The following is a 15,552-nucleotide window of genomic DNA, read 5'->3' as shown; positions in this document are numbered from 1 at the left end:
TGTGTTTTCATATCTCTGGAGTAAGTAGCTAAAGGTGGCATGTCTAAATCATAGGGTATGTATATGTGTATCTTTATAAGAATCTGCCAATGTTCCAAAGTAATTGGATCATTGTATATGTTTATCTTTATAAGAATCTACCAGTGTTCCAAAGTGATTGGGCCATTTTACATTTCTGGCAGCAATACATGAGAATTTCAGTTTTTCCACAGCTTCATCTATTCTTGGTGTTTTCAGCTTTCTTAATTTTAATCTTTCTAATAGGTGTACAGTGGTATCTCATTGGGATTTTAATTTTCATGATGACTAATGATACTAAGCACCTTTTCATGCATTTATTGACCAATTATACATCTTTTTTTGGTGTGGCATCATTTCAAGTTTTTGCCCATTTTGTTATTGGATTATTTATGTTTTTATTAATGAGTTGTAGTTGCTTTTTCTATATTCTTAATACAATATATCTTATGTCAGATATGTATTTAAGATATTTTATTCCAGAATATGGCTTGCCATTAAATTTTTTAAATATTGTATTTTAAGGAACAAGATTGTACATTTTATGAAATTCAATTTTTAAAAAAATTTAATAATTAGCCCTAGGAAATATGTTATTTCCACAAGATCATGAAGATATTTTCCTGTATATATTTCATAATTTTGGCTTTTATGTTTAGGTCTGTGATCCATCTTGAATTATCATCCTACGTGGAATGAGGTAGGGGTCTAGTCCCCCTACTTCAGTTTACCCATTTGTTCTAGTACCATTTGTTGAAAAAACTGTTGGAAACTAATTTTTTTAATAGACTTTCAGTTTTTGAAAAGACTGTCAATTACCCCCACCTCCCCCACCCCATTAAATTGCTTTGATGACTTTGTTGAAAATCAAATGAGTATAAAAGGGTGGATCTATTTCTGGCCCCATTCTGTCCGATGGTCTATTTATCTATCCTTATATAGCATAGTGTCTTAATAACTGTAGTGTTATAGTAAATCTTCAAAGCACTTATTCCATAAACTTTGTTCTTCTTTTCAACATTGTTTTGGTTGTTCTAGAACCTTTGAATTTCTCTATAAATTTTAGAAACAACTAGTCAATTTCAACAGAATGTCTATTGGCATTCTGATTAACCCATTTGTCTTGATCTAGTAAAGAAAAGATGGCTTACACCCACCTTCCACTGATACCATATCTATTCATTTAGCGAAACTTATTTAGTGCCCACTCTGTGCTAGCAATGGGAATTCAAAGTCAAAACAGCATGGTACCTTCCTTCCTTGTGGGAATGTACATCTGATAATGGGAACAAAGGCAATCAATCAATGACACAAGGCAATATACTAAATAGGAGGGCAGTATTAAGCAAATAATACTACATCAGCACAGAGAAAAGACATCCAAATGAAAAAGATCAGTAAAGATTTCCAGAATGAGCCCTGACCGGTTTGGCTCAGTGGATTGAGCGTCGTCCTGCAGACTGAAGGGTCCCAAGTTCGATTCTGGTCAAGGGCATGTACCTTGGTTGCGGGTATATTCCCAGTAGGTGCTGTGCAGGAGGCAGCTGATCGATTTTTCTCTCTCATTGATGTTTCTAACTCTCTATCCCTCTCCCTTCCTCTCTGTAAAAAATCAATAAAATATATTTTTTTAAAAAGATTTCCAGAATGAAATTATCTGAGTTTTAAAAATCAGTAGGTAAAGAAAGGGTTTGAGTATGGAAGTGCATTCCAGAAAGACAGAATACCCCTTCCAATAGCACTGGGGTAGAAAACAGCTTGTTGCTAAGCCCACCACAATGGAAAGCGAAGAAGATTATAGATGGCATTCATTTCTTTGTTATGAGGATCCAGGCAAGGGACAAAAAAGGAATTCTTGCCACCCTTATTTTTCTCTTATGTGTGTTTGCTGGGAGGCCCGCCCATGGAATAACCTGTCTCGGAGTACTTCATCTTCAGCTCATTTCCCTTCCTATCCTCAGCACATAATTTGGAAAATGGCAGAGAAAACATAAGAAACATCTCCAAATTTCCAGACCAATGGGCTTTCCAATTTTACTTTTTGGAACTATTTTTTAAACAAATATCAATTGAACCTAAATATATAGAAGAGAAAAGCAGAGCTGTTGCTATTGAAGAGAGATGATGCCTGAAGACCCCACCATTCCCACCACTTGGTAATCTCCTTCCCCAAACCCAAGACAGTGACTATTGAGGTTCTTTGTAGAACCCTAGAGGGTCATAGCCCAATTTGACATCTTTAAGACTTGTACCTACAATTAAGATTGAGTCCTAGCCAGTTTTCTCAGTGGATAGAGCATCAACTGGCCAACTAAAGGGTCCAGCTTTGATTCCAGTAAAGGGCACATACTTTGGTTGCAGGTTCCTGAGCCCTGGTCGGGGTGCATGCAGGAGGCTACCATTCAATGTGTCTCTCTCATGTGAATGTTTCTCTCTGTCTCTCCCTCTCCTTTACACTCTCTCTAAAACTCAATGGGAAAATATCCTTGCGTGAGGATTAACAACAACAACACAAAGATTGACCACCACCAGATAGCTGGGGGCTTGTGGTTCACGTATTTGGAAAGGATCTTATTCAAGAAATAACCTTTCTCTTTTCCAAATTTAACTCTCCGCATTCGAAGCTAAATCATATTATCCAAAATTTATAACCAACAGTCTTTGAGAAACTATTATAGATAAGATTAGATATACAACTGTATTCTACAAGAGTTACAGAAATCCTAACCTTTATGAGAACATAATGTTTAACAGTGAAATTTAACAGAATACCGGTTTTAACAGAGAAAAGTCACTTTGTTATAATCATATAAAATGTGCACATAGGATAAGAAAAATACATTTACCTTTAAAAAGAAGCAGAAAAAATGGTAATTATGCAAAATGTAAAGGTATGTGCTACAGAAAATTAGAGAATCAAGAAATATCATTTTTTTTTCCAGCATCAAGTTAAAATCCGCTCAATCCCCCTTATCTGAAATGGAGAAGTCCAGTATCAGTCATGCTTTAAGGCCTGCCCTGTCCTTTGAATTATATAGGGATCCAGGGCTTATTCTGACTTTAGGGTGAGAGTTACTCAATGTGACTCCAATGCCAGGTCCTAAAGGCAGGCGGCTCTACTTCAGAACCAAGTACAGGCCAGCCATCGTATTTAAGGGGCCTCCCCGCAAAGCATGGCATTTCTGGCTGGTTTCCCCACTGTTCCCCAGTCCCTGCTGGCCCACCTCCTGAATGGTTGGCCTCCCTTGTCAGCCCTCAAAGAGCATTGCCTCTGTCCTTCCTCATATTTGAACAACCCCAGTTTAATCGCTCCTCATGGACCTAAGCCTTGACTTCAGAGAGTTAGCCAACCCCTCTCAGAGCACAAACAACATTTTATCTATTCTGTCCTCCATGATAAGTATTTGGGGAAATTCTAAACATTTTTAAAAGTATAAATAAGAAAATAATTATATATCTGCACTATAAGAATTGAACATAAATGGTATCTTGGCATATCTGTTTCTAGTCTTTTTTTTTATGAAAGAAGGCAATGCTCTCTCTAAAAAGAATTTGAACACTCCAGAAACATTTTTAAATGAAAGTTAAAAAAAATTTTTCTCTCAAAAAAATCATTCCATGTTTTAGCACCAAGAAATAATCATTATTATCACTTGATGTACATTATACCAACTAGATATATAGATTTATTTTTATCCTCACTTAAAATGTTTTTTCCATTGATTCTTAGACAAAGTGGAAGGGAGGTAGGGAGAAAGAGGGGAGAGAAAGAGAGAGAAACATCGATATGAGAGAGACAAATCTATTGGTTGCCTCCCACATGCACCCTGACCTGGGCCAGGGATCAAACCCACAACTAAGATATGTACCCTTGACTTGGAATTAAACTTGTGACCCTTCAGTTCACAAGTGGGCCAATGCTCTATGATTGAGCCAAACTGGCCAGGACTAAATAAATAGATATCTTAAGAAATAAATATAATTTAAAATCATAAATAGGATTATACTAGAATGCTAGTTTAATTTAAAAGTATTATACTATTTTTTATGGTTTTAGTGAGATACTAGAGGCCCGATGCATGAAATTTGTGCAAGATTAGACCTTCCCCAGGCAACCATCACTGGCTTCCCTCTGGCACCTGGAACCTGGGCTTCCCTCTGCCACCAGGATCCGGGCTTCCCTCGCAGCCCCGGCTTCGTCCGGAATGTCATCTGGAAGGACATCTGGTCTAATTAGCATGTTACACTTTTATTATTATAGATTTTTTATATACAATAAAATGTACAAATTAAAATGCACAATTTGATTATTTTGCACTCATGAAACCATCACCAAAATGAAAATAATGAACATGTCCATCACTGCTCAGAAGTCTCCTTTGTGATTTCTCCTTTTGACGACTCCCTGCTTTGTCTGCCATCCCCAGGTATCAGCACTCTGCTTTCTGTCATTAAGCATAGATTTAATTTTCCAGAATTTTACATGAATGAAATAATGCAGTATGTGCTCTTCTTTGTCTGGATTCCTTATGTTTCTTTATCCCCTTTTGAGATTCATCCATGCTATCATTGTGTGCATCAATAGTTCATTCCATTTTTTCAGGGTAGTGTTGCATTGTGTAGATGAACCACAATTTGTTTATCCATTCATTTGTTGGTGGACATTTGAGTTGTTTCCAGTTTTTAGAATAAAGCTAGGAATATTCATGTAGAAATCTTTGTACAAACATATCTTTTATTTCTTTTAGATAAATACCTAGGAATATGGTGGCTAAGTCATATGGTCAGTGTATGTTTAATTTTTAAGAAACTGCCGAAGTGTACCATTTTACATTCCTATCAGCAGTGTATGAGTCCCAAGTGTTCACATCTTCCCCAACAGACTGTGATGATCAGTCTTTTTAATTTTAGACTTTCTAATATGTGTGTTGTGTTATCCCATGGGAGTTTTAATTTGCATTTCCTTATGACCGATAATGTTGAGCATCTTTTGTTGTGCTTGTTATCCATGTATCTTCTTTGATGTATTATCTGTTCAAACAGTTTGCCCATCTTTTATACTTTTTTTCATTTTCTTATCATTGAGTTTCAATATTCTGGTTAAAAACCCTTTATCATATATGTGACTTACAAATATTTTTGCCCACTCTAAACTTATCTTTTCATTCTGCTAACAATGTCTTTCAAAGAGCACAAGTTCTTAATTTGATGAAGTCAAATTTGTAAATATATTCTTTATGGGTTATACTTTTGGTATTATATCTAAGAAATCCTGGACTAACAGAAGGGTACAAAATTTTTTCCAGTGTTTCCTTCTAGAAGCTTTATAGTTTTAGGTTTTAAATTTAGGTCTATGATTCATTTTGAGATAATTTTTTGTCTATGGTGCAAGGTATAAATCAAAGTTCATATTTGCATATTAATATCCAATTGTTCCAGCAGCATTTGTTGAAAAGATTATTCTTTGTCCCTGAAATTACCTTTACAACTTTGTCAAAAATTAGTTAACAATATTTCTGGGATCTCTTTCCGTGTTTTCTATTGTGTTCCATTGGTCTGTTTGTATTTATGTCAAACAGGATTGTGCTATTTAATTTAAAATACTACACTTAATTGTATTCAAATCCTATTAAATTTTAAGTTTTATTTAATTTTATTTAATTTTACTTTTCACAGAAGAGGAAAACTGAATTACCATAGAGGAAATGGTTAGCTTTAAATAAACGTTTCTTCACTACCAGAAATACTATTTTCTAACAGATCCCTCTAAGGTTATTAAAAATGTATGAAACCATTAAAAGAATAAAGTAATTATATTTTTAAATTATACTTTAATGTTAGATTATGTCAATTAACTAAGAGAGATCAACACGTTAAAACATTAGCAATCCTATTCTTTCTTTCCTTCATGTCTAATTTTTCTTAGGATCATTACTGTTTTTACATTATCAAGTTTTATAGTTCATATTCATTCTATTACTACTTTAATTCCCAAAGGTTTTTATACTGAAATGAATTTTCTCACCACTGGATTCCCCCTCCCCACCCCCAAACACACACACACACACACACACACACACACACACACACACACACACTGCTTCTGGGTTCTTTGTTTGATTCAGCCCGTAATTTTCTTGATGTCACTTTTCAAGCAGTTTGGTTTTGATGGATGCTATATTTCCTGAGATGCTTCATGTTTGAAATCCGCACTGATTGTCTTTATATTTGCAGAACAAATATAGATGCAGAACATCTTAGCTCTGCATAATATTCTTGGGTCAACCTTTCTTTCTCTCAGGACTATTGATTGACTGTGCTTTGATTGACTGTGTTTTGCCATTGAATGGTGCTATGGACAAGTCTGAAGGCAGCCTAATTTCCTCCCTAGTTGCTAATTTGCATTTTCTGTCTGTATTATTTCTTTATCCTTAAGTTCAAAAAGCTTAATTAGTTCAAGTTTCTAGGCAATGAGCATTCTGCATCAAGTTACCCTGAAGCACAGATTCTCTTTCAATGTATAAATTCAACTTTTTCTCAATTTGGTAAAATTTTCTTATGTCATGAATATATCTTCTGTTTCATTTGTTGGGTTCTCTGTTTTAAGGACACTAATTGTCCTTGTCTTTCATAACTATTAGCTTTTCTCTAAAGAACTTTGTCTCTTCATCTTTTTCATTGGTATGTTCTTTATGTCAAGCTTTTCTTCTTTCATTAATTATATTTTTAGTAGTATCTATTCTGTTTCTTATAGTTTATCATTGTTTAGTTCCATGATGATGTAATTTGTCCCTCATTCTTTTTCCTTTCTGTGATCTCCTAAGAGATTGTGAGAAAATTATTTGTGTTACTTAATTTTGTATTCATACAAGTATTATTTTAATATTCTCCCTCTCCTACACCTCCCTTCTTTCCTCACTGCTTCTTTTCTTTTTATTCATGTTCATACTAGTATAACTCTTCTTCAACTGGTCTATTTGCTCGAATATACTGTAGATAATATCTTTACTATTCCATATCTAAGATTAGTTTGATTTCTCCTCTGCACATCAGTTTCAGGCCAATGTATTTTATTCTCTCTACTGGGAAAGATTGGAGCAAGGAAGGGAGTTTAGTTGAAGAAATGACAATCTTTTTTAGAATACTTGGGGTCTGGTTTTTAAGATTCTGTCAAATTTCTCATTCCTGAATCCACTCCACCTGGTTGGAGGCATATCTCACTCCCATGGGTGAATAACTCTCAGGCTTTGTATCATTTCTCACTGTCCCAGAATCTCTACCTCTTCAGAGATTTAGACTTTTTTTTTTTTACCAATTTGTCCACAGCATTTGTGTCCACTGTTCTTGTCAAAATAAGAAAAAGAACTACATTTTCATTCAGTTTGTTTCTTTCAAGATTTTCAATTACAAATGAGAAATCTCAGGATTGTGTAGAGTTGACAGTTAGGCTTCTGAAGAGTTGATGGTTAAGATTAAGGTTAGGATTTGGGTTCGGGTTCGGGTTAGGGTTAGGGTTAGGAGCTGAGCCATGTTATCTTTCTCCTCACTCCACAATCCTCATCTTTTCTGGGAACCAGATTTTAAAGTTTATTGAATTATGTTATGCACCTGAGTTGCTAACAATGACATTTTGGGGAGGGCTGGTATTTCATGTCTCCATATTGTAGCTATTATGGGAAGACAATTTCATGCAAACCTTAATTAAGTTTAATAATGCTCCCTGTCCAAAGTCCTGGGCTCATGTTGTGTCTTTGACCACCTGTGATGCAAAACTGAGACATTTCATTCTGTTACTGGTCTATCTCTGAGTTCATAATAGGGTGTTAAAAGAGCCCAATGTGGCATAAAAAATGATGCCTTTGAAGTGTCCCAAACATATCTTGTTGTGTAGGGAGGAAGTTATTACTTTAACCCTTCCCATATGTAACTAAAGACTTACCTGTTTCAGTGTCTAGGCTTCCCAGAAATCAATGTTCTAATTAGAAAACAGTAGCTAATCTGGCCAAATGCTAATAAATGATAGTTGTGATTTATCTAACAACAGGGGAAAAGCTCAGCATTAACAATTAAAAGGTCTGTAGAGGAGATGACTTTTTTTCCTTACTCTTCCTCTTAGCTTATTGAGTTCAACCATAAGCTATAAATAGCTTCTAATTAATGGATTTCTGTTTGAAAATCAGTCATCGAACCATAGTTTAGAAACTTTTACCTCTGAGATTCATAAGACCAATTCTATTTCTCAATGATAAGGATAAGGAAATGGTCATATGAGTTAGAGCTGAATCTATCTGTCCACAAAGACCAAACCTCATCATTGCTCTGGAAAGCACTCTTCAGGCTCCATTATAATAGATGCAGAATTTTAGATAATCAACTGCAGTGAGAAGTAGTGATCATGAGTAGAGCCAAAATGGCTGGTTAACCCCTGTTGCGACTCAGTCATTTCATGGTGTTACAGAATGAAGTCAAAGTTTACATCAAAGGCATGAGTTTGTTAATAAGGTCTTTCAGAAATCTTCAAAGAATTAAGTTTTTTCTACATTAAACAAATTATCTGGGTAGTAACCTTCACTTTAACCTGATTGGACAGAGTCAAGGGGGGAAAACAGTATGTCTAAGTCAAATTGAATGGGGATCTTCTACAGAACACTCCCAGAAGGACCCTCTTTGGGAAATGCCGCTCAGTGATAGAGTAAATTTCATATTTTAGTGGAGGGTTTGTCATTGAGAGTAGGAGTTATTTTCACATCTTAATTGTTTTCTTCTAGTATTTTCTATTTCATCCAACATTGCCTTCTTACATGATACCCAGGCAGAGCTCCTAGCAGGTCCCTGACACTGCCACATTGTCTCATGACACCAAGCATTTATTGGAACTGTTTCCACTATATAGGTGGCCTTTTGTAGCCACCAGCCCCTCAAAACCTACCTTTCATGTCATTTCCCCTATTCATCCCACCAACACCACCATCACCATCTTCCAGCCTGATAAAACAGATTACACCCTCTTTCGGGCCCCCACTCAACCTTTCTGTCTTAATACCAGTAACCTTTACCTGCACTTGATTGGTTTCTTATCTGTCTCTCCCCAGGGAGATGGTCTTATTCTTATCCAGTTGTACAACTCTTATCTTTTTGTTGAGTATATAAGTGATTATTCAACTACTTGAGCAACTGTTCTTTGCCAATGCTTGCTCGAAGTCAGAAAGACAGATGTTTATCTCTGTTCTCAATTAACTCATGGCCTACTGGGATAGATAGACTCCTATATAGCTAAACTCAGCAAGCCTACGAGGGGTCTGGGCAAGGGCTAATGCTGATCCATTAGTGGGCAAAGTAGTGAACACATAAAAACTCACCATATTTTCATAAATCTTATGGGGTTTTCACAATCCAAACACATCTGTTTCAATTGCATGTTTCACTTTGCTTACTAATGTCTTCTCAGTCTAGTCTAAACCTATGCTTCCAAAACTAATATAGACACAAATAACCTGAAGATTTTGCTAAAATTCAGACTCTGAGTGAGCAGGTCCATGGAGGTGCCTGAGATTCTGCATTTTCTGGTGTGGGGCTGGGACCTCCCACTTCTCAGGGGGGACCTCCATCAACTGAGATATTCCTCCTAAGTTTTATCAACCTTTGTGTGGGATGAGACCATTCTGCATCTCTGCCCCTCCTACCAGTCTAGATATGGCTGCTTCTTTAATTCCCTTGTTGTAGGACTTCCAACCAGCTCAATTTCAGGTGATTCTAAATGATAGTTGTTCTGTAGTTCAGCTGTAATTTTGATGAGGTTGTGGGAGAAAGTGAGTACCATGTTTACTTATGCTGCCATCTTGACCAGAAGTCTCTTACTAACTTTAAATGGTTCCCATGTCAGCATCTGTTTAATTTTTCAATTCATTAGAGTCTGCCACTCATCATCAAAGTCAAAATCCCTTAAACCATGAGACTTTGGCCCCTCGCTCTACCTATACACCTTTTGCATTACTAAAATTATATGCTGTTTAAGAGGCAGTCTAGTTATTTGGTTTCCCCTTGCACACTTAGTTATTACATCACTTTCCCTGACAATACAACAGTGGATTAAACAAAAGTGAACTGTTTTCATCACGTAGGATATATGGAAGACACTGGAAGTCTTATCTTGCCTAATGTCAGAGTCTGGAGGAAACTTTTCTAAATGACATTTCTTTCTTCTCACCACCTGTGGTCTCATTTAGGTTAATTCCAAAGATGATGAAGGTGTGCTGGTTGGATCCTGGGACAATGTCTATGCCTATGGCGTGCCCCCATCAGCCTGGACTGGAAGCATTGACATTCTGTTGGAATATCAGAGTTCTCAGAATCCAGTTCGGTATGGTCAGTGCTGGGTTTTTGCTGGTGTCTTTAACACATGTAAGTATCCAACTGAGTAATATGTTTTTAATGTAAAGGAAATTTCACTTCATGGCATTTTATCTATAACCTGGCAAAGAGACCTAGCAATCCCCGTTGGCACTATAGAATTTATAGATGACTGTTCTGAGATGTAGTCAATGTGTAATTAAATTATTCCGGGCCATATATGCTCATAGTTTCTCTTTGACTTCAGAGTCTTTATAGAAAGAATGATGGGCTATTTCCTACATAATCCATCATTCTACATCCAGAGAAATGGAAAGTCCCAGGGGCCAAGTAAGGATGTGGAGGTAAGAATATGGCATTTTCTTTTCAGTAAGCCCCCAACATTTAAAAAGGGTTAAATTAGCCAAATTTAAAATTAAAAAAATAATAGCAAATGCTTACTTGTTATTGAGAAGTTTTATAAATACGCTTAGTTGCTTATTGTTTATCACTGAGAGGTTTTGTAAATGTATCTATTTAATTTTAGTGTAGCTATGAAAGGGATTGTGGCAGGTGGTCTCATCTCCATTTTTTTAATCTCCCTTTTTACACGTGAGTCTCGATGCCCCTGAGCAATTAGGTATCAGAAGTTAATAAACAATCATCACTCCCTAGCTTCCTTTCTGGCTTTTAATTCACCCAACATCCAATCCATAGCAGAAAGCATATGGGAACAGAATTATTCTCTTCAGCCACATGCCATTTCTACAGTCTTGGAGAAAACATCAAGCATAAATTTGAGTGTCCTTTCTGCTTATTCATTAATAAAGAATGTTTTACTAAGCTAGCATTTTTTTATTATTATTATTCAGAAAAATCAAGGTGGGGGTCAGAGGCTAGAAGCAGGGATAAGACCGTTTTTAAAAATAAATTATTATGAAGTCTGTCAGTTTCAACTCAAGGTTGTTATGGTCTAAGAACTAGCCTGGCCTGTATTGCTTAGTGGCTTGAGCATCATCCGATGGACCAAGAGGTCCCAGTTTCAATTCCTGGTCAGGGTACATGCCTGGGTTGTGGTCTCAATCTCCAGTAGGGGGCATGCAGAAAGCAGCTGATCAATGCTTATATCTCTTTATCCCTCTTCCTTCTTCTCTCTCTAAAATCAATTTTAAAATATTTTTTAAAAAATAACTAGCCAGTGATCCAAGTGAGGAGAAATCATGAGTTTTGTATTATGGTGTGTTTTTTTTTTCTTCCCCCTGGCATCAAATGAATAAGATTATTTTCTTAGCCATTTGAGTATACCCAAGGACTAAAGGAAAATATGTATATTTCCTGAGAGCAATCAAGGTCAATGTATCTGTCTCCTGAAAGGGCTGGTCTCTGAAGTTCTAGAGAGAAGCATGAACTTCAAGATAGTAGTTCCCCTCCCTCATGGTTTGCAAGCTAAGACTACAGCACCCAATGGAGGCAGCCACTCTTATGAAATGCTTCCAGGAAAACCGAAAGGGCCCTCTGCCTTCCCATGTCCTGCTACATACAATTTCATTATCCCAGTGTAATTCCTTCAGGCTTAGAACCAGATGAAATAGTGAGCACCTTCCATCCATTTATGCCTTTTGTATAAAAGGGTCACCAGATCTACTCCAGGCTTTGATGGAAAGTTAGAAGAGGCAGAGCATGATATGGAGAAGGACAATGAGAATAAACCCAAAGAGGGAAGTCAGAGGGAAGGAAGTCCTAGTGCCCCAGTGTCAAGCTTCACCTTTCCAGACTCCATTGTGAACTTCCAAGGTTGTTCTATTGAAGGAGGTGGATAGTCTTTGGTTAAAAATGCTAAACTATTCTGAGAAAATAAAAGGCTAGCCAAGTCATTAATCTTAAAATTGTCAGCAGAATTATTTTTAATGAGCCCTGATGTGTGGTGTCCTGGGAGCCAGGGAGGGCATTTGGATTAAGTTTAATCAATAGGTACATATGGCAAGAGATGCATCCTGGCAATTTGTTACCTAACAATTAAAATGAATCTGTGGTGTCACCCTCCAGCAAGTGTCACAGAGCAAATTCCATCCGAGAAAGCAAACCCCACTGAGGACCTGCTTTGTACACTCCTAGCTTCCTATTAGCTATTTTTAAATTTTATTTTCAGAAACATAGTCCCCTTAGCTGGACTAAAATAATACCACTTTGACAATCGTATGGTTTGCAACAAACATTGGAACGCTGTTACTGGGCTTCTGTTCCAGCTGACTTCATCTGGCCCAACTGCAATTCTGAATGACCCTGCAGCAAGGTTTCTCTCTGCAACTTTGGTCCTGAGAATAGCCCTTTCTCCAGCAAGGGATATCTGAGGACAACATGTACAAATGGGGCTTTTCAAGTTGGCATTAAAATGAAAAACACAGTCTAGCCTAGAAGATTTCCTGAGCAGAAACAGTTTGCTCATACAAAGCTCACTTGAGCTTATTTTGCAAGGCTAACATGACCTTGATCATTTCTTGCTTATGCATATGAAAATCATGGGCAAACCTTAACCTGCTTCCTAAGGTCGATATAAGGTAAAAATAAATAAATAAATAAATAAATAAATAAAATAAGGTAACCGCTGACCAATTCCCTATTTTTAAGAATATCCTAATATAACCAATCACTGTAAAGAATAAACAGGCACCGTTTCCTCACTATATAAGCTGGTTTATGATAATATATCCTTGTACCTCCTTCCATGTTTTGTTTTGAGTGTTCCTGGTTAGTGAACTGTATTTTTGGCATATGCACAATAAACTAATTACTACTTTGGCGATTCATTGGTTTTACTCTTGCTATTTCTGACCTTTGACATTGTCAAAGAAGGAAGTCCCTATGAGAAGGGATTGCTCCCTATGTATTTATTAATTTTTGGTGACATGGTTCGTTGTGGTCTTTCTTTCCTGCAGTTTTGCGATGCCTTGGGATACCAGCAAGAGTTGTTACCAATTATTTCTCAGCTCATGATAATGATGCCAATTTGCAAATGGACATCTTCCTGCAAGAAGATGGGAATGTGAACTCCAAACTCACCAAGGATTCAGTGTGGTGAGTTTGATTTGCAAGGGCACTTGCCGATATCAAAGTAAAATGACATTACACATTTCCCACAAGACAGACTTGCTCTACTGTTTCTTTCTACTCTATTTTAAGGACTGTTTGATACCATAGGCAGAAATGTCTGTTTGTCAGAGACTGTTTTCACCTAATGAATGAGAAATGTTACTGAACAGGCAGTTTGGGTTCTTTAAAGATGGGCCAATCATTATGACAGAAACGACTGATAAAGGTCATTGCTTTAGTGGCTAGAACCTACACTAGCTCTTCTCTATTTTAGTTTATGAACATTATGGTGAATGGCAGAGATATGGGAGCCCAGCATTGTCTGTGTCAATACGATCAGGGTCATATAACTAACATTTACCAAGCAATGACCAAGCACCAGTTTCTGTGTGCATGATCTTATCTAATTCTTATCAAGTCGGTGCTTAATAATATCTCCAGTTACAGATGAGGAAACTGAGGCCCAGAGAGGTTAAAGTCATTTACCCAAGGCCACACATCTGGTACACTGAAAATAAAACCCAACTGAACTTTGACCACAACCGTTTTTTGCCTTTGCAATATAGGATTGATCTTTGAGTGTAAAAAAATGTTGTTCTCCTTGGTTTGTGAAATCATCATTCATTCAGAGATAGAAATAAGAGTCAGGTTGACATTGTTACCAAATACCAAACACACAGTTCTTTCACTGCCCTGAACAACTGCATCACAGCTGGCTACAGGGAGTTTAACATTCCAAAGGAATTTCCTTTTTCCATGGCACCCACTGAGTCTTAAAAATATTCTAAAAAGAGGGGGGAAATCACCCTGGCCAGTGTGGCTCAGTTGGTTGAGCATTGGCTAGTGCACCAAAAGGTCGCCAGTTCAGTTCCCTGTCAGGGCACATGCCCAGGTTACGGGCTGATCCCTGATCAGGGTGAGTGTGAGAGGTGGCCGATCAACGTTTCTCTCTCACGTCCACGTTTCTTTCTCTCCCTCCCTCCCTCTCTCTCTAAAAAAATCAATAAGAACATATTTATTTTTAAAAGAATTCAAATTTAAAGGACATTTATGAAGGTCTGTATGGGAGGAAATTGCCAGGCATTGAACTAGGTAGGATTTCCAAGCCAAAAATGTGTCTCCTCTGGGTGTTCTTTCAAAGAAATAAAGCTAAAACACTGTCAGTTGTAAAAGCAGCCAAACGGGGATGGTAGGAAGTTATAAGCTCATTTTAAGAGAAATTAAAAGTTAGAAGTGCCTTAACTCCCCCATGTTACAGGAATGGATCACAGTTGTAGGAGTAGTATTAACTCGCCAGAACCAGTAAACGCTCTTTTGAGAATGTTGAAAGAAGGAAATTGCTGAACTAGTAGCAAATGCTGCTATGAATAAAAACCAGCAGTTCATTTGCAGGGAATGAGCTGAGCAATGGTAAGCTGGAGAGTTCAGGCAAGACAAAACCTCACCTCTGCAAACTGAACAGTAATTCAAAGCACCATTTAAGCCCGTGGAATCACAGTATAGCAGCCCTGCATGTATATGAAATGACAAAAACAGACCAAAATAGCCTCCCCAAAGCCTGTTGTGACAGTCGAAAATGGCAAAATGAGAATTATTTGGCCTTCTGCACTGCATACACACACACACACACACACACACACACAATGCCTTTGTAGTCAACTGCAGTTTGAAATTATTCCTCCCTATTCCTTGATCCAAATGCCTCCCATCATAAATCCCTAGGAAGCCATAAACAAAACTGATACAAAATTGTGAAGCTGAGAGAGCTTGGTCTTGGTAACCCTTTCATCTTTCAGCTCCCTCTCCAAATTCCTTTCCCTGTTCCTGTCACCCTTAGCTCCTTCTTCACCTTCCCCAAATTTCCCATCACCCTGGGACTATGTTCCCTGGTCTGGGACCCTCACTCATCCTCCACAGTCAAGCTACTGCCCTCAGCTCCTTTCCCTTCCCCGCATTAGGGGCTGGCATAGCAGGCTTCTAATCTACACTAATAAAAGAGAAACATGGTAATTAGCGTACGACCGCTACCCTTCCCATTGGCTAATCAGCATATCCTTATGCAAATTAACTGTCAGCCAAGATGGCGGCCGGCAGCCATGCACTGAAGCAAACAGG

At 37.4% G+C, this 15,552-nt stretch overlaps 1 protein-coding gene across 2 annotated transcripts in view; it reads left to right on the top strand.

The window, feature by feature from the left end:
- F13A1 (coagulation factor XIII, A1 polypeptide) overlaps window positions 1-15,552 on the top strand; it is a 195,154-nt gene that overhangs the window by 112,971 nt on the left and 66,631 nt on the right. For both annotated transcript variants that reach the window (XM_014542409.1, XM_005869651.2), the window contains 2 exons: window positions 10,245-10,419; window positions 13,284-13,422. In XM_014542409.1, coding sequence (XP_014397895.1) covers window positions 10,245-10,419; window positions 13,284-13,422 — 314 coding nt within the window. The remainder of the gene's footprint in view (window positions 1-10,244; window positions 10,420-13,283; window positions 13,423-15,552) is intronic.

The sequence above is a fragment of the Myotis brandtii genome, unplaced genomic scaffold (genome assembly GCF_000412655.1).
Source record: "Myotis brandtii unplaced genomic scaffold, ASM41265v1 scaffold300, whole genome shotgun sequence".
Classification (NCBI taxonomy): Eukaryota; Metazoa; Chordata; class Mammalia; order Chiroptera; family Vespertilionidae; genus Myotis; species Myotis brandtii.
The sequence above is the reverse complement of the archived record's forward strand: the minus strand, read 5'-3'. Positions and strand labels throughout refer to the sequence as shown.